Raw genomic sequence first — 19,792 nt, forward strand, 5'->3', positions numbered from 1 at the left:
TACTAGTTCTCTTATTCTCTGCCAGCTGCTCTTCCCTCAGCACATTCGTGACCAAATAAAAGCGACAGCTGTACCTTCGATAAAAGCACAGCGGAACCTTGAAAATCCCACTACGCTGAGGCCATACAATTTGGAATCAACAAGAACACAATGCAACTAAACACACTAAAAATAATCAACACAGGGCATCAGCGAAAGAATGTAATGCCTTGTAATTCGGTGCGCCTTATATATGGAAAAAGTTTTAAAATGTCATTAGTTGAGCGTGCGCCTTTTAATCCGGTGTGCATTGTAGTGCGGAAAATACGGTAACTAAAAAATATATATTTTTTGTCTTTCTTTTCTTTGCTGTTACAGAATATGCAGCTGTGGTTAATTTTTACATCAGGATTGGCATTTTGTAACCTATTTTGTATGAGAAAAAGCTTGATGGGCATATTTCAATAAATTACAGTAATATGAAAGATGGAATGTTTACTGTCCTTATTACTACATAAAGATGCCTCAATTCTTCTGTTTTATATTCAATTGCCGTAAACATAGGCAAGAGGATCGCAGTGGGCTGAGAGTTAGGCTAATGCAAACACGGTTCTCTCTACCAAGCATTTTCCTCACTAGTTTACGGTCATTGACATGCAAGATTGATGAGTTGCGACCCCGGAATGCACAACACAAGAAAGTCACGGACTGCAATGCCATTTTTCTCATGGAAACATGGCATGGAATAGCAGATGACGCTATGGAGCTAGCTGGACTGTACTCAGTTACGTCGATAAGACAAAGTGCGGAGGACTGTGCATTTATATGTACTTTAACCTGACTATTTATCTAGTATTTCATTTCTGTAAATTGAATAAAATTACGAATTTTCTGAATTTATGTGTGTGTATTTAAATATACTACATTGACTTTGAGTGAAGGGCTCATGAGCTCATTTGGAATCTGCATCAGAGATTTAGCTAGCAAGAAAAAAAAAATCACGATTAGCCGACTAATTGGAAAGTAATCACAGATTAATTGACTACTGAAATAAGCAGTGATTCAAAGCAATTCCAAAGTGCTTGTGTCAGGCTGATAGGAATAACTCCTAAAATCTCCTCTTTCATTGGATTATTAATTTAGAAACGGTTTTAAAATCTACATCGTATGTATCAAATTAACAGGGCTGGGCAATCCATCATCAAAAACCAAAGCAATGCACAAGATATGACGACTCGTAAAAAGACACTCAGAGACGTCTGTCCTGAATCCAACTGATGGACGTAAACCACTTCAATCGGTGCTCTGTCCGTGATAAAACACACGGTGAAATTATGGACACTCCATCATCGAGTCGCCATTTGGCAATGGCTTGCCTGGCTCTGCAAATTAATGCCGCTCAACACAAGGATTACACTGTTGAGACTTCTTCCGACAATTGCTTTCCAGAGCGAAAGAGCAATTGTCCAACTTTATCCTCTTCCCCAATCGAGGCAAGATGCTTTTAATTGGTTGCGGGAGGTGGGCAAGCGAAGCAAGGCCGGCGGAATCAATAAGCCAGCGAGTCATCCGTCGTGTGGCTCCTGTCCAACTAGACAGCGAGGTCTTCGGGAAAGATGAGAGGTGACACAAAGGGTGGCCACACGGCACGCCACGGCGGCATGGAGAAGACCGCTTTATTTGCTCGCCAGCATGTGCACACAGACACTTTTAAACGATATACAGTTTACAATATGATTATTTTTGTGTGTATTCTGCTGCATGTGTGTGTGCTGCTTCTTTCCCGACTCACATTTACAAACAAATCTCAGGGATTATTGCAGATAATGCTGAGATCGGCCGAGAATTGGTTATCGATAACGATCTTTGAAATTTTGAAGAATCTTGGCATCAGCCTTTTATATTTTTAATAAGATCAACAATAAAATGACTAAAAACTATAGTAACTTTTCAATTAACTTTAGGGAGATTCTGATGACTCATTGAACACGCTGCACACATTGTTTTTATTGGAAATGTGTTTGAAAACAAAGATAAGCAACATTTTTCCATTTTTTTTATTTTGTATAACTGCTTACTGTAGAAAGGGGGTATTATGCTCTGAACTATGTTAGGATTTATTAACGTGCGTTGTCTGAAATTTATTGATGAAAAAACACACTATACAAAGCTGAAAATTTCTTAAGTAAAACACTAAGGAAAGTGAAAATGGGATTTGAATTTTGTTTGTGAAATTCAAGTTTTCGATGGCTGCTTGTGGATTGCGGCTTTTGTGTTGGTATGCCAATCGCAAATAAAAATTGTGAAAAAGAGGAAAAAGAATGTCTGCATGCCAATTGTATATAAAAGGGGGTAGAGGGGATTCCACTTCATTCAGCACGCAAGAAAGTATGCCGACTGGGCACAACAATCGGTTTAGAAGTTATGATGATTTCAGTTATTCCAGTAGCATTTGAATTCACCGGCCCAAAAAAATAAAAAATAAATGCCAGCAAAGACATCGTGATACAACAAAAATTTACCTTGAAGAAAACAACCCAGAAAGAGCAGCAGTTGAGGCTTTCTTGTGTTACGGACAGCCCGCTGCGTGCACCGTGTTGTTGACAAGTAAGCCTTGTGCGCCTGGATCGCTGTACTGCATTCTACTTGACTGGTAAGACTGCATTTGCGTTTAGAAATGGCGTGGAAAGTGTTAGATTTTTGCTATGGAGTCTGTGCAATGCAGCACTTGTGTCTGTCAGCACTCGTCGGTGCTGATGGACCGAGTACAGTGGACCCCCGTGTTACAGCATCTCCATTTTACGTTTTTTTCATGTTGCGATGTGAAATAGAGTTTTCTCGTCCCCCCTTTACGGTATTTTCCCCGCTTTGTGACAAAAACAACTGTCGTGACCCTATGGGGGTTGGCTGAATTTGTGTTGTTGTTTATGACATTGCACTTATTTTCAGTTGCCATCAATGCCTCCATGCAATGTGTCACTACAGTGCTGGTCTGCTATTGATCGGCGTCTCCTCACGAAGATGCTGGTCTGCTATCGATCGGACTCACTTGTTTCAAAATGGCGGAATGGTAAATCTTTGTTCTATCGTGAGTGGGTACAAAACCGTATTTATAGTGCATTTTACTCCTTAATTCAAAGTTGTATGAGTTAGCCATGGGTCCCAAGATCGCTAGTGATGTAAGAAGGTGATTTATATGGAAACGAAGCTGAAGGTAATCAAGAAATACGATGCTAGCCTAGCCTTGGCTAGCCTTACTAGGGAATATGGGCAAAACAATTGACACTCAAAGATAAATAAATCCTTCCTATATATTTTATCCATGATGTTTTCTGATCGTATACATGTATATTATATTTACGTAGCATGTACTATTCTATTTTGGTACCAATTTTTAATATGTATGTACAATTTTTATGTTTTTACCTGGGGTTCTAAACGCATTAGCTATTTAACATAGTTTTGGATTGCACGACATACGGTGAATTCGGCTTACGAGCCCATCCGCGGAACGGATTAATCTCGTAACGCAGTTATTGAACACCTTCACTACAAATAATTGGTACGAGTCCAGAAAAAAAACATCAGTCTTTCGCTAATATATAATAAACATGATTATTATTAAAAAAATCATTTTAGATTCTACATCATCTACAGATCTTTCCCCTACCGTGGCCATTTCTCTTCTGCTGCTCCACTTCATCCTCCTGTTCAGCCACAATCTCCTCAGCTTCCTCCCCGTGTAACCCCTCGTGCTCCTCCCCTTCTTCAACCTCTTCCTCTTCCTCCTCTTCCTCCTCCTCCTCCTCCTCGTCATCATCTCTCATGGCCGGAGAGGTGAGTGTGATCTTCAGGGTGAGTTTGGGCTCGGATGTAGTCCGTACCACGATGGCCGCATCGGGCAGGGAGCTGGTGACCTCATATTTCTCCTCTGTCAGCTTCTGTCATGTGTCAGGCAGAAATAAAGTGGGTGGTCAGAGATCAAGGTCACAACTCATGACAGATGAAAAAACTGCAGAGTAAAAAGAATCTCAGCCTCTGTGCAACAGCATGCCAAGCAGAAAACACCAACACTGACACAAAGTCTTTTAAAATGTTATGTCTTTGTACATTGGAATCTCCTATAGGTTTTGGAATTTTTGTTTCTTAAACTCTAACAGGTTCATTTCCGATTTAGTATGAACTACTAAAAGCACTTCGGTTATTAAAAGGTTCTCCTTGGTTCTGAAGGCAAGCAAGTGCTTGTGTCTGCCTGTGATACTACAGTAAGTGAGCGGCCACGAACCCTTCCAAATTCAATTTGTCTCAAATGAGAAACACAGAAAGTCAAAATCATTGAAGCGAGACAGAGATTGCACTGCCTCCACACATAAAATATGCTCTTACACAAAAACACACACTTGCCTTCATTACCGCTCACCTCACAACTAAAACAAAAAGGTTTAATAGCGATTTATTGGATAATTGCTGCAATATCACACAAATAAGATGAAGGGTTGGTGATTCATTCTCTAACAATTTGCTGCATCCATCCATCCATTATCTGCAGCCGCTTATCCTCAGCTTGGTGGCTACCCAGCTGTCTTTGGACAGTAGGCGGGACTGGATGCCAGCCAATCACAGCAAAGCACTGGATGTTGTTGCTACCTAAACATTTATTATATCTCAATTAGTATTTTATGATTACATAAAAACGGTTATTTATTTGATGCATTACTTTATCATTGTTTGGTAGTATCATAACTGGATCTTTTAAGTTTTATGGCACAAGTTGACCGCTGATAAACAGCTATTGTGTTGTTGTTTTTGTTAGCAACATAACGCAAACTGCATGGGCTCAGTAGTTCCATTGTTAGTTTGTCTGTGAACAACAGCAGCTATGATGTAAACTTGTGAAGTCGTAACAGTGACTTTAAGGGGTCTTAATACACTGCAGAAGTTGTACTACATAGTATGAGTGCACATTTATCATTCCCATAATGATAAATGTATATGAAAAAACAAACACAGTGCAGCTCGGACTCAGGCTAGCATAGATCATAGCTAGTGATATTCAACTTCCAGCAGCAATAAAACTGCCTCTCCTGGGTCTTTACATTGAGCAAAAGAAAGAACAAATTGCATTTTACTGGCACAATAATTCAGACTAGGGCTGCAACTAATGATAATCGATTAATCTGTGTATTCTTTTGTGAAATACTCTATCAATTGGATTTAATTTTAATATCCAACTAATATTAAAAAAGGAAATTATTTCAAATTGATGGTGTAGAAAACGGACATACAGTTTATTTACGATTCAGTCGTGAAAAAAAAATAAAAAGAAAAATACTGATACAAAGTAAAAGCAAATGTTTTGCTATAATTCTTAAGTGATTACCGCTAGTCTCCTTTCATAGACCATATGATACGAGAATACTGTATTTACGGATTTGTACAAGTTTAAATAAAAAAAGAAAAGAAAAACCATCTCTTGCTCAATGAATCGATCACGGTATTATTGGTAGATTGCATGACATATTTACCTCTGTGACAAACAAAAACCACAGATGCATGAATTGGCCTAAATGATACAATATATTAATTTCAACTAAAGCGTTTCTGGTGTTATTCAGTTTAATCATATGTCTATTCTTTATTATTTTTATCTGGGTATAAACATGCATGCCACGGTGGACAATTGCATAGTGATGTCATGCTACGTGTGGGTGTCTTTTGGCGATTCTTGCTCCTGATGTGGCTAAGCTAAGATGCACACGTTGCTGTCCCTATACAGTATGGTCTGAACGATTTGAAGCAATAAAACTTACGTTAAGGTAGTTGGGTCACGTTATGTTAATTAATCCATTGTTAAGATATTATGATGGTGAATTTTAGCTCAAGTAGTTTGATTAGTAGTCGATAAATCTATTAATGGTTGCACCTCTAAATCAGACTGTTCAAAGAGTTCATTTATGTAAAAAGAAAATTATTTTAGCTGATCTGAATTATGTATTCATCCATTTTCTATCATAGCATATACATGGAATTGCCTGCACGCTAGATCCCATCGCAGTTATGGGTAAATGTAGACGGGGCAGGACACATATAAACAAACTAACACTTACGCTCACGTTCACAATGAGTAATTTTGCATCTTCCTAAAATGTGTGATTCATGAAAGTGGGTGCACGTCAAAGTATGGTACAAAACGAAAAAAAAAAAAAACGTAGGGATAGACACCCCTAATTACCATCTTTGTGATAGGAAAACTGACTGTTTGAAGAAATAGTCAATTTGTTCATGAAACTCTCAGGATCTCACCTCTATTTGGCCAGGTAAGTTGCTGCAGACCGAGTCTAGCAGGGTTGGTGTGGGTTTGTCTCTGCACATCAAGACCAGCTCAAGGTCCATGTCACCTTTTATGAGGAGGCCTTTGGCAACCAGGCCAATTCTCATCACTCCGCAAAGGACCCTGCTGGACTCCCTAGAAGAAAATTAGATTGTAATATGATGGCCAATTTTTTTCTGACTCAGGTTACTCTGCAGGCAGCATTACCTGTAGCCATCACTGGAGCCCTCGGGTTCCTCGGAAGGTTCCTCGTCCTCCGTGCTGTCGGGCGCTTGGCCGTCGGGTTGGCCGAACGCCTCAGAGCTCGTCTGATCCAACCAGTCTGAGACGTGTTTGAGGGCGCACTCCACGTTGGACACCAACATCTGGATGGCCTCCAAGTCGTGAGAGGACGGGTAGATGGTGGAGTGCTTGGCCATGACGTGGCGGTCGTCATTGCTGAAGGATCGGAAGGATCTCTGAAAGGGACATTAGGAATGTTTACACCAATTCCCCCAAAAAACAGAATGGTGCGTGACATAGCAACAGCTTTAATTTAGTAATGTCGACTGGCACCAGCTAAACAACAAACAAACAAACAAAACAACATCTGACACACACGTTTTGCTTTGTTTTGGGAATAAACTCAAACGGCAGCGATCCTCTGTGCCAGATCAAACCTTGGCAGTGTTTCCTCTAGGATTTCTTTAAGCAGCGGCGGCAGACCAACGCAGGAGCTTGACGACAGCGATCCCAAAGTGGGGAATTTACTCGTCATATGCAAATGTGCAATTAAATCCATACATACCTGTAGAACATTGTTATATCAGGGTTCTATTCTAACTTTTGCAAATATGGCAGTCACACTACCATCTTTGTCATTGGATCACACCACACAGGATTTGGTCGCACATTTTTTCAGCGTGGTATGGCATGACCAGATTTGCTGATGTATAGTTGTATCAATTTGCAGAATGTTATTTCATTTGGCGTGAAGATTGTCACTTAAGATGGATTTGCAAATCATTTTACTATAACAAGAACTGTGTGCAAGCAGCAGCTACCAAAACAGGTTAGCTATTTTATACACGGTGGACCCGCAGTTTACGACGTCACCGCCTTACATTTTTTTTTCACCTTACAATATGGACGCGATGCCTTTTTGTCCCCTCTATACGACATCTTTTTTTTTTTTTGCCTTAGACATCAAAAACAACTTCTCTTCTCAAACATGGCCGTCAATGTGCATGAGATTGCTAGTGATAAAGAGAGAAGTAAGAAGATGATTTGTATGGAAACGAAGCTGGAAATAATCAAGAAATACGAAGAAGGTTAGGCTAGGCTTGGCTAGGCTTCCCTTGCAAGGGAATATGGCCATAACAAGCTCGTCACGTCACTCAGAGGTAAATAAATCCTTTACATATTTGTTTATTTATGATGTCATTGAATGTATACAGTAAATGTATATTATATATAAGTAGCACTTACTATACCATTTTGTTACCAATTTTTAATATGTATACAGAATTTTAATATTTTTACCTGGGGATTTACACACATTAGCTAATTAACATAGGTTTGGATATTTAAAAAAGATATTGCTCCATCTTGGGATCGGATCAATCACTGGTTATTATTTATTTGAGCTCACCGATTGGCCCCAAAAAGCCTATCGTTAACCGTTAATTACATTTCTTCGACCTCATTATTTTGACTTCAAGATCTTTTTTTGAAATATACAATATGAGCAGTGTGACAACTTCAAGTTTACGTGGTATGTTGTGACACTCCGGTCAGCTGTCCCCAGGCTGTCATGTGTCGCAGTATTAAAGCAGGCACTCGGATATGGCGATTAAGTGATAACTAATCTAATTTCAGAGTAAAACCGACACAGCCTGGAAGTTAATTTGCTGTGTGCGGAGAGGCTGATGTATGACCCTGTAATCATAATTACACTGCATTATAATCCATTATCTCGACATATGCTGTAATATACAAGATGCAAATGTTACAGTGGAGTAATTTATAGTCCCTTCCCCCCCCACAACATAATAACAGCATACCATTATTTTACAGTGGGTTATATTTTATAACAAGCCACAACTGAATTAACAATGTGTTGTTCATGATTTGCCTTTCATTTAGCAACATCTTTTGTGATTCTCACAGATGCTCCATGTAGAACATTGTTTTCTTACATTTTCTCCTTTTCTATCTTCTCCCTCTCCACAAATACAAAGATATCATATATGCCACCTCACACTTTGGTGAAGAGAAGATCATGTTTTATCATTAAGGTTATCGCAGAATGCTGGGGAGCCTGAGGTGCGTGGCCCAGTTCAACACAGAAGGAGCTGCTCTCGACAAGCTCCAAAACAGATCTGCTTATCTCGCAGACACACGCTTCCCTTTATTCTCTGCACTTGTATAACGGCACACATATTATACACACAGACACACGCACACACGCTCTCTTTCACGAGAGTACGCAAGATAAAGCCATTAACGGAATAGAATGGGCGCTGCACAATAAGCAAAGCCACCCAGCCTATTTAGAAGCGTACGTAGAGTGTGACGAGCATTTGGCATAGTCTAATTCCTGGATGCCGACAAGGACGCAATCGAGAGTCAAAGCGTTGCTGGCCAAGCATACGGAAGAACATGGAGTTAATGAACTAACTTGTGATTATGGGTCAAATTCAACTATGTAAATCACAAGAAACCTTAATAAATTTGGAATTGAAATACAATTTTGGGGGGAACATCATGCATGATGTCAGTGTGCCTAGCCAACTTCATTTCAGCAGGCATTGGGATATTGTGCAAAAGGTTTTGCTTTCATACTGATGTTTTACTTTGGTAATCAGTATTGAACAGATATTTGTGAACATTTTCACGTGAGCAGTTTGAAAAAAAGTTAATATACGGCTACATTAGCTTTACTGACTGTTTTGTTAGATCAAATGCAAAGAAATGATAATGTATTCATTTGTCATTTTAGTTAAGGCGGTGTATAATAGTGTTTTGTTAATTTACATTTATATACGATACTAATTTAACATATGAATAAATAATTTCACATATAAATATGAACTTGCCAGTTAATAATGTAAACGTGGTGTAAACAATGCCTGTGCAGTTAATGAAGGTTTTAAAGTGCTTGGAGTATGCAACAAATTAATCCAAACATAATTATCCAAATCCCAATGGGGAATTTGTTTTTAAAACAAATTTACTGAATTTACTGAAGTTTTTGAAACATTTTCATGCATCACGTTGACATTTACTGGTCAATTTCAAGCAATCATTGCCTTTATGAACCTTGAACTACTATTTTATATGTAATTATTATCAATGCTGTCAAAATAATTTAGATGAAATTAAATGGGATCAGATCCACAGAACACATATTAGAGTCAGTCTGGTCTGTTAAAAAGTGATCAGTAGGAACTCAATCGGTGTCAGCCTGTCAACAACAAAGTGTACAGTCATTTACATGAATTAACTAAGTCATCTAACTGCTTTTTTATGCTCGATGCTGCACTACACGCTGGCAACGGGTGTCAGTGTAATAAAGTTACTGTTTTGCACTCTGAATTGAACATGATTTCGGGGGAACATTGTTTTATTTATATTGAGTAGGAACTTCCTTCAGGAGCCACAGTTGGGCAGTAGATAGAGGAGTTGTTCAAGTCAACTATCTCTGCGACATGCTGCTGGGAAAAACTTCGACATAAATGCATAAAAAGGAGTTCGAGTCCACATATTATTTAGCTTATTTTGCCTTCTCACCACATTTGTCGACGTGTTTTTTACGTGCAGTATTAACAAGCAGCACATTCTCCTGTGTACTCATATATATATATATATATATATATATATATATATATATATATATATATATATATATATATATATATATATATATATATTTTTTTTTTTTTTTAAACAGGCTGTCTTCCTTCACCAGTTTATGCTTGCCGTGCATCTCCTCAGAAGTGTTTAACAAACCAACAGCCACAAATTTAATGAGCCTGCTCTAATGGGGGCTTCTGCAGCAATAAAGCACTTTGTGAGCCTGGGTCTATGCGTGCGTGGCTGCTTGACCGTGGGGGAGGTGAGGCCCCAGCTGCTCCTATCGCCATGTAAATTAGAGTAGTTATGAGAGCTGGGAGAAGGGACTCGACCACCCTTAAAGACAGTGTAAGCCAGGACGACGACAGAGGCGGAAACATAAGAACCAGCAATGAGGGGTTTTAGTGGAAAGGGTGGATGTCAAGGTAACATTAAAAACCAAGCAATCTAATCAAGTCCTGTGTGCTGAAGCACTCGCGAGGACTCTCATAACCTCTTCACATCCTCAGCTAGTAAAAAGGTCTTGTATGGCAACAGTAAAGCTAATATACACAAGGATACACACTCAATCTTGGCGATACTGATGTAACCGCCCTTGAACTCACCTTGCTATACGAACAGAAGCCCAGCCCAGTCATGCAATATTCTCACCTAGTCCGAGGAGCGTGTTACTGCACGCAAAAAAATGTAAAATGTATATAAAAACGGAAAAAATGACTTGCAAAAATTCTTCAACCTATTTTCAATTGGACGCAAGAAAGAGACAAGATATGTCACGTTTAAAATTTTTGAGCTGGTAACAATTTGGACAGTCTATCTCCTCTTTTGCCCAGTGAACACAATGTCCATAATTTTCATTTGTATATAGTTTGAAGATAACTAGCAAATTGTTGTAGTCTGTTTTTTATTTCCATTTTACATAACGTCCCAACGTCATAAAATTAAGGTAGTACAAACACAATGTGATTTACATAAAACTGTGACTAGTATTTATAATTAAATGCATTCCCGTGGTGAGACCCAATGACTAAAATCCCCAAACCGAAGTTATAAATCAGAAACAAGGTCGAAGGGAGTGATAGATAGGCAGTGGGTGAAAATGTTTGATCCCTGCTTCCAAAACACCCCAAACAAAATATTTGATCAACTATTGACAAAATGGCAGATTTTTTTAAGATACATTTTTCATTAAAATCTAGTTTTGTACAAACATCTCAGAATTATTTATTTTTATATTCATTTTTACCCAGTACAAGTAATGCCGATGATCAAAACCAGCTACATCCCTTAATTATATTGGTCTATATTACAGAAGAGAATGGATAATATCATAAATGGCTCAGTGGAAAAATTAAGAGTCCCCCACACATATAGCTGCCAGCTGTCTGCCAACAACCAACACACGAGACACACTGTGCTTTTGGTTATTGACACGCACGTTGAAAAACCTCTATAGCATAGTGCTATTAGAGCACTCACACTTCACATTCAACGTCCATTTCACTTTATTTTGAGCTTTGAGTATCATAGCCCATGTTACAAAATAGATTTATTTATATTTATATTTATATTATTTTTTTTATATTTTATTTATATTTATATTTATATTTATTATATTACAAAACAATATTTTCCTATTTATTGCTTAACAACTAATTATTGTAGTTTATTTTGTATCACAGTTTAAAGCAGTAACAACAATGACCCAATATCACACAAGATGGATTAATGTTGACAATGACCCAATATCACACAAGATGGATTAATGTTGAACTCAACTGATTTAGCTACCGGTGCAATATTTGCATTCTAAAGTTGTTGATGAACTTTGATATATCTATTTAATGCATGATGCAAATTTCATTTAAAAAAAAACATTAATGAGTTCCGCATGCTCTTATTAAACAGTCAATGATCGAGTCAAGTGATGCGAATCTCTTGTTTTGTATTGAATATGTTAAGATAACGTCTCATCAGCTATTGTATTAACACCACTTGTATTCGAGTGTGTGTTTATGAGGAGACAAGATTTCTCGTCCGCACTCACCTTTAATAAGTCATGTGTCTCGAGTGCATGTTGAGTGTTTGGATAAGAGGCTATAGTGAACCAACAAAGCTGAGGTAGACAGGCGGAAGGGGGAAAGCGCACGAGAGTGAAAACAGCTTCCAAAAGAAAAAGTAAACGAACGTGACTGAGCAGAGCTGAGAGAATGACAAAGGGAGAGGCAAGGAGACGGACAACATTAATTTTAATATTTGGCACTGTTTGCAGGAAAAACAAAAGGTTTGTGGTGATGGGGTTGATAGGCCATATAAAACAGGGATTTCACATAAGAGGCATCACGCTGAAGTAGAAAGAGCTAAAACTTCAAAACCCCTCATGAAAACGCGAAGGGACCAGCAATGGGATAAAAACAACAATTCCGCAGCCGAGCATTCAGCAGCCAAAGGGAGATGGCATTAAAAATTCATTCTGTGCACTCTGTGGCAGGCCGATCTGCAGCACTCCGCTTGCCGCTTTTATTGTTGCTTTCTTTTTCATCGTCTTTCCAATTACCACGCGTGCGTTGTCACACCTGGACTTGTACATCAAAAATAAGTAAGCATTAACTCGCAGTCCGAGCCCAAATGCATTTCAGATAAAAATAGAACAACTGGAGGATGGAAACAACAGATCGATTATATCTGATCATCTGTGTAATCTCCGGGCTTATTTTAGGAATGCTTTTATCTCAGGAACTTGAATCAGTGTTGATTGATCGATTTCAGTGTACAACACTACGTTGATAGAATACAGAGAATCACAAAAGCAAGATTGTATTCATTTCGTTGTATTTATTCAAGAAATTTCTGTTGGGTCAGTCAGGCCAGCAGCAGTTAACTTGCAAAAGCAAGGTACTTCTCAAAAAAATGGGGCCCGGGGGGGGGGCACGGCTGTTCCCAGGGGAAAGGACTTCAAAAGGACTTCAGGCACTTTGATGCACGTATTTTTGCATGTAATTTTTTTCTGTTTTAGACTAAGCTGTAACCCATATGAACGCTGTAAAAAATCATTAACAGTTGATTTACAATTTCTTCTTTTTTTGTTTTGTTAAAAAAGGATGCAGGTTTAGGTACAATTATAAAACTTTTATAGATATTATTCTTATTTATAGTCAGCGCGTTGAGTAGGGGGGGCGTAAAATGTTTCCGGGGGGGAGGATTAAGGTTTGGATTAGACAATCATTTGAGAGGGTAAATGTTAGGAGCTATGAAATTCACTACCGTGTTTTCCGCATGACAAGGTGCACCTAAAAACCTTCAATTTTCTTAAAAGCTGACAGTGTGCCTTATAAATCGATGTGTCTAATACAGTGTATAAACTGCAAGTTTTGGGAGACGAAAAAATAAAATGAATTAATCGCCATGTAAATTCTTCAAACGTTACCTCTTTATTTCAGTTTGAAAAGTATTTTTTAATTTTTGATATAACACCCTGTTTGAAATTTTGATATGCTATATATGTTCCAATTTTGAAGCAAGCTATATGGGGACAATGCACAAAAACCGCAGATGTTTGTAAAAGTGCAATTTTATCAAACAAATACAGAGACTGTTTTTAAATCAACAAAAGAATATATTGTAAGGTTTTGTTGCAATTTGAATAAAAAATACAAGTTAAATGTTTAATTGAAACAAAATTATATTCTTTTAAACCCTTAATTTGTCTTGGCATGGATCTAAATAGTCGTTTAATGTAATCAAGAGTTTTCTTCAATCTTTGTTCTTAATTTCCAATTCAAATTTTTGACAGTTATCTAATTGTTTTGTTGACGTTCCCTTTAGCGCAGCTCCATCTAGTGGATGCATAACGCAACCGCAGCCACTACTGTAGCTTCTATTCTATGTGTGTTAATATGCGGTGCGCCCTATATATGAAAACGGTTTTAAAATAGGCCATTCATTGAAGGTGCGCCTTATAATCCGATGCGCCCTAGAATGCAGAAAGTACAGCACGTCAGTGAATGTCCATTCAAGGATAGCCGTACAAACGTGTGTGTGTGCGCATGCAGAGGAGCAGGCCTGTGAGTTCATTAAAAATAGAAATCTTAGCGCAAAGTCATTAAGGAAGATGCTTCATGTATCATGCGGTTGAGGTGGTGACAACCTCGCCAAGGTCACCCGTATCATTTACTGCATCACCATAACTCAGGACTAATCACGGCGCTGTGTTTGCATGCGGCGAGCGCAGACACACGTGCACGTGTGTCTCATTACCCTTGGTAATTTACGACCTCAAGCGTTTGCCCTGTTCTGCAAAGTCCAAACTCAGCACCTTCATGGGATCTTCGTTTGTCCATCTCTCTCAATCAAACATTCTCCTTGACCCTTCCCCCACTTCACCTCTAAGCATTTTTCCCTACACACTCATCTTCCCCTGCCATTTTTCCCCTCCTTCCCCTTGTTTTACTTTTTAATAATTCATCTTCTGCTCTGCTCCGTCCTTAGGGAAAAGCTCCCACTGTCACAGACCGAGACCATTAATCAATCCCTTGTTTCTCTCCCTCTCTCCACCTCTCAATCCCTCCCATTGCACAACCGTGCACTTTTAGTGTGCCTCTGCAATATTGTATATCCTTTCCTTGCAGTCCATTTTTACTTACTTTGGGGGAATGGGGGGGCAGAATGCGGTGCCGTTCATGTCTGATTTAATAAACTCAGAAAGGATCTGCATTGGTAGTATCATCTCTAGGTGTACTTTATTCAGCAAGTCCACAGGATAGATAGTGTAGCGTCATCTGTTTTATATCTGGCTTATCTGCATGAAAATTAAGTCACTCGTGACAATTTGTATCAATATAAAAACAAAATTAAGGCATACAACATTTTTCAAAGGAGTTACACAAACAAATTAGTAACATGTTGCTTCATGCAATTTGCTCTTAATTTGAAAAGAAAAACATACTGTTCCTGTCACAGCATTAAAAATAGGATGCGACTGATTTGGATTTATTTTTTATTTTTTTTAAGCCAATGTCAATTTTTCGCCCCCAAAAATTCTGATTACTGATTAATGAGATGCTTAATTAAAAAAATTATAATGAATAAATAGCATTTGTTTCTTCACAGTGTATTTTAATAGGTTTCAATTTTATGTAGAGTTTGACAATTCCCTGGCTGGCGTAGTACGCATTCCCCATAAACAGCAGGAGTTAACAGTAATTCTTTGCATTGCTTGAAAATTTTAAGATTTGCACAGTTTTCAACGACAAGTCAAGAATGACCTTATTAACCAATTTCACGATATATATTTAAGGGTACAAGGTTATGGATTTATGTGTAATAAATAATGGCACCAGTGTTACTTGAATATAATTGCCTTAAAGTGTTCACATAAAAAGTTAAAATAATGAGAAAATATCAACCATTGGGCCAGCTGATTTAATTGGTGGTACCTTAATGAAAAAGCATTCAATTAGATTTGCTGATAAATGCAGACAATTTGTTAAAATCTCACATAGCCCCTGAAGTGCTGTCACGTACCCCAAGGGAACCTGCCCCCCTATTTGAGAAATGCTGCTCTAGGGTACAGTGCAGCAAAGCGTTCATTACCATGCCTAGAGGAAGAATGGTCGCAGGCTTCCTTCTAACGCCCGCAGCTGGGGTTCACCGGGCGTGAGGGCTATGGTGCAGATGCAAGATTACTGGTCAGGATGCTGTTGTCACACCGCTCCTCATGTGCTCCTCCGTCACTGTAGCCACCGTCCGATGAGAAGATGTAGCTGAGAAATGACATACAGTTACTTATTTAATTAAGTATTATTGCATACGTGCCATTAAAAATATGGCAGCACAGCTGACAGAATGCGACACCGATTGGTGTGAGAACACGCAACGTGCACACGCCCCTAGTCACCTAGGCCCCTCCCTAGTCACATTTCCTGTGCTGGCAAGGAGAATATGATACAAACATGTACTTGTTCCCAGTCAGTGGCTTCCACACTTAAGCTTGACACACCTCTTACATAGTATGCAGCATATACAAATGTCTCTTTCAATTCGGAAAATAATAATCAATGAGGCCAGTGAAAGTTAATAATCATTAAAAAAAAAAAAAAAATCAAACAAAGATCAGGTAAGTGCATTTTTTTGCAGTAAATTTAAAAAAACGCAGTCTTTAAAAAAATGATGGAAATGAAAAAAAAATGCCAATTAATCTACTGAGAATGATTAAAATGATTGTTAGTTGCATCCCTAATATTTTCCTGAACACTGTCAATATATCACTACGTATCATGTTGTTATCTTTTACAGTAAAGTGCAAACATACCTTCATCAAAAATTGGCACTGGAAGAATCATACGACACTATAAAAGATCATGTTGGAAACCATGATTGAGTGCTATTTTCTGCAATAGAGTGGATTTTTTGCAGTCAATGTAAAAACAAATCTGTCTTTAAAAAAAAAAGATTGAAACGAAATGAAATCCAATTAATCAATCGACAAAATATCAACAGATTTGTCTATTATTAAAATAATCATTCGTTGCAGCCTTAATAGACGGCTCGGTAGCGCAGTGAATAGCACGTCCACCTCACAGTTAAAGGGACCTGTTCAAATCCACCTTGCTCTGGTCTTCCTGTCTTTCCATGTTCTCCCTAAGCCCCTGTGGGTTCTCACAGGGCATTCCGGCTTGCTTACACACTCCAAAAACATGCCTGGCAGGTATATTGACATACTAAATCATCCTTAGGAGTGATTGGGTGCATGATTGCTTGTTCGTCCCTCTGTGCCCTGCAATTTGCTGGCAACCAGTTCAGGCAGTCCCCCACCTACTGCCTGAAGCCAGCTGGGATAGGCACCAGCAACCCGTGTGAGGATAAGTGGCTCTAGAAAATGGATGGATGGCTGGATGGATGCAGCCCTAATATTTTCCTGAACAGTGCCAACATATCACCATGCATTATATTGTTACCTCTTATTATTATACAGAGTATTATACAGAGTATTATTCAGAGTATTATTCAGAATAGTATACAGCCATATCATCATCAAACATTGGCACTGAAAAAAAGCATAAGACACTATAAAAGATCATATCGGAAACCAATAGAGTGCAATTTTCTAGCATAGTTTAATATAGCTTGTTTTTTAGAAGATGCCGGACACTTATGTGGACAGAGAAATGCACGCACGGTCAATGAACAAATGGGAGCGAATGATTATTAGGAAAAAGAAACCGTGGGGGAGGCATTGCGCAACTAAACAAGAAAGAAAGAAAGATGGGCAGATTTGATAATGGGCACAGACGGGAGAAGGGAAGCGTTTAAAGGGAGGCCAATTGGAAAAAGGGTGCAGAGGGGGACCATAAACAAGAGTGCCTGGCTCCTTATTTTCTCCCCAGCAGCCATCGCTCTCTATGCTTCGAGTCACTGGCCTGCAACAGTGACAATTAGCTCCTTAACACACCTGGCTGGCAGGGACCGTCTTTGCACTTGTGATTTGCCTGTTACACTGACACAGCCAACAAGGGGAAACGGGGGGTAACCTCTCTTCCAACATGGCTTGGTCTTCAAACACTGTACTGTATTACATGAACAACCTGCCAAGATTCCTTCAAAGAACAAGGTGGGACTATTTTTTTTTAATAGCAGCTGGAGTACCCAAACAAAAATTTGAAGTGAGAGTAAAGCACACAAAACTAGTATAGTAAATATCCTGGCTACCTAGAAAAATAATTAGCTGTTAGCTAGCAGGGCTTGAGTGCTCTATATCAGCTGGGGAAAGTAGCTTTTCAAAGTAAATATACACTTTGATGCTGACAGCCGGACGCAGTTGACGGTCAATGCTCATCAAATTAAAAAAAAAAAGAAACAGACTGACTTGACACAAACTGAGACGTCACCTCATCTTGATCAAGATTCATGTGTTGTCTAAAATTTAAATTTATATTTAACAAATAAATATATAAAAGTTCATCATTCATAATTAAGTGGAACTGTGTCATTTGGACAGCTATGTTGTATTTATTTTTCACCAAGCAAAAATAATAATAATAAAAAAAAAAAGATACAGCAGCTGTATGCATTTTGTTAAACTATTCAGCATAAGTAAAGAGTTTAGCTGCTAATGAAAAATGAGCTTTACACTCCTTTTTATGCACCCATTTGCACACTTAGATCGTTCATTTTGTTGCAGTCTTCTCAGATTAAAAGTAAACATTTTGAAAACTGTAAAAACCATGCCAAACATGATTTTATATTTCAAATTTTGTAAGAATGTCACTTCGTCTCATTGGACTCAATCTCATGAGTCATCCCTAAAAGCTAAAAGTAACAGCTTATTTTGATTTAAACCAAATCATAACCAGCCTGCTTTCAAAGATTAATTGACTATCAAAAAATATTGATTAGTTTATTGATTGCTGTAGTTGTCAATTAATTGTCCCACCTCTAGATTTTATACTCCTTTTGTTCATTTGTATGCTTATTTTAAAATGTTACTTATATGTTCATGTTAAAGTTTTTACAATGAAGCGGCAACTACCATTTTTACATTCGCTACTGTGGTTGTAAAGGAGGAAAAACCTCTGATGTGGACATCATCCATTAACCTCAACCTTCTTGACAACCTGTAGCCTTAAAATGGTTGCCATCAGCAATTGTGGGAAACCACAATTCTTGCATCCTCAAATGAAAGTGATGGATTTACTAAACGTTCAAAGGATGACAGTTAAGGTGATACTAAAAAGTGGGCTCGCTTTCATTTGTTTTTAAAGGGACAATCTCTACAACGAATCAAAACCAGCACCATCTCCTCAGTGCCGTCTATCCAAAATGTGTTCATTACAAATATGTAAAATCATGCAATGTCGCCCGCTCGGCCGGGCACCATTGGGAGTGGCCATGTTCCGACAAGCAAGACTTAAGTTCTTTTTTTTTGTCCTCCACACAATCATCTACCCACCAGTACGCAATCTTCTTCCACTTTCTATTTCACACACCCTCATGTGTCATTAGTGAGTGTTGGTGTATTTTTTTTTCTTCAAAAGAAGGGGAAAACTGGCAGAAGTCCCTCTGTCATTAAGCCTGGCGACAAGACATGTTTGCGCACACAGATGCGCACATGAGATAAACAAAGTCATCATCACTTCCATTTGTTTAGGTTTGAATCTTTGTCTGAGGGGGAGTCTGCTCACCAGGGATGGAGAAAGTCATCTGTGACATGTCCACTCATCAGCTGGTCATTAAATTCTGTTTTCCCTAAAGGTTTGACGGGAATCAGGGACTGGAAGTGATTTAAAGATGAAGGATAGATAGTGTGGGAGAATTGCTGATATGGCTCTGAGCTGCAATTTACACCTTTCTCATCTGATAACCATCAAAAAGGATGAGCTCTTCAAGAGACAGGATGAAGGGACACAAAGGATGGAAGCCACAGCAAGCGTTAATTAGTGATCGCGGAAACGCTTTTAAGAATTGATTTCCTTAATAAAGTGCGTATGTTGTCATATTTCAGACAGTATGGATTAAATTAACATTAAACTGTTTATACCAACTCCATCTTTTAGCACTACTTCGAAAAGCCACCATTTTTTTTGAGTGATGCTAATTTTGTGAATGGCTGACTATTTGAGGTTTATACTCTATTTTTGGCCAATGAAAACA

At 38.5% G+C, this 19,792-nt stretch overlaps 1 protein-coding gene across 4 annotated transcripts in view; it reads right to left on the reverse strand.

Annotated features, from left to right (window-relative positions):
• The window catches only part of strbp (spermatid perinuclear RNA binding protein), a 94,348-nt gene that overhangs the window by 23,667 nt on the left and 50,889 nt on the right, over positions 1-19,792 (reverse strand). For all 4 annotated transcript variants that reach the window (XM_088434935.1, XM_088434934.1, XM_088434933.1 and 1 more), the window contains 4 exons: positions 15,737-15,906; positions 6,518-6,768; positions 6,283-6,445; positions 3,650-3,920 (listed from right to left, as the gene is read on the reverse strand). In XM_088434935.1, coding sequence (XP_088291061.1) covers positions 3,650-3,920; positions 6,283-6,445; positions 6,518-6,768; positions 15,737-15,739 — 688 coding nt within the window. In that variant the 5' untranslated portion in view covers positions 15,740-15,906. The remainder of the gene's footprint in view (positions 1-3,649; positions 3,921-6,282; positions 6,446-6,517; positions 6,769-15,736; positions 15,907-19,792) is intronic.

This window comes from Hippichthys cyanospilos, chromosome 15 (genome assembly GCF_059441005.1).
Source record: "Hippichthys cyanospilos isolate Australia breed blue-spotted pipefish chromosome 15, RoL_Hcya_1.0, whole genome shotgun sequence".
Classification (NCBI taxonomy): domain Eukaryota; kingdom Metazoa; phylum Chordata; class Actinopteri; order Syngnathiformes; family Syngnathidae; genus Hippichthys; species Hippichthys cyanospilos.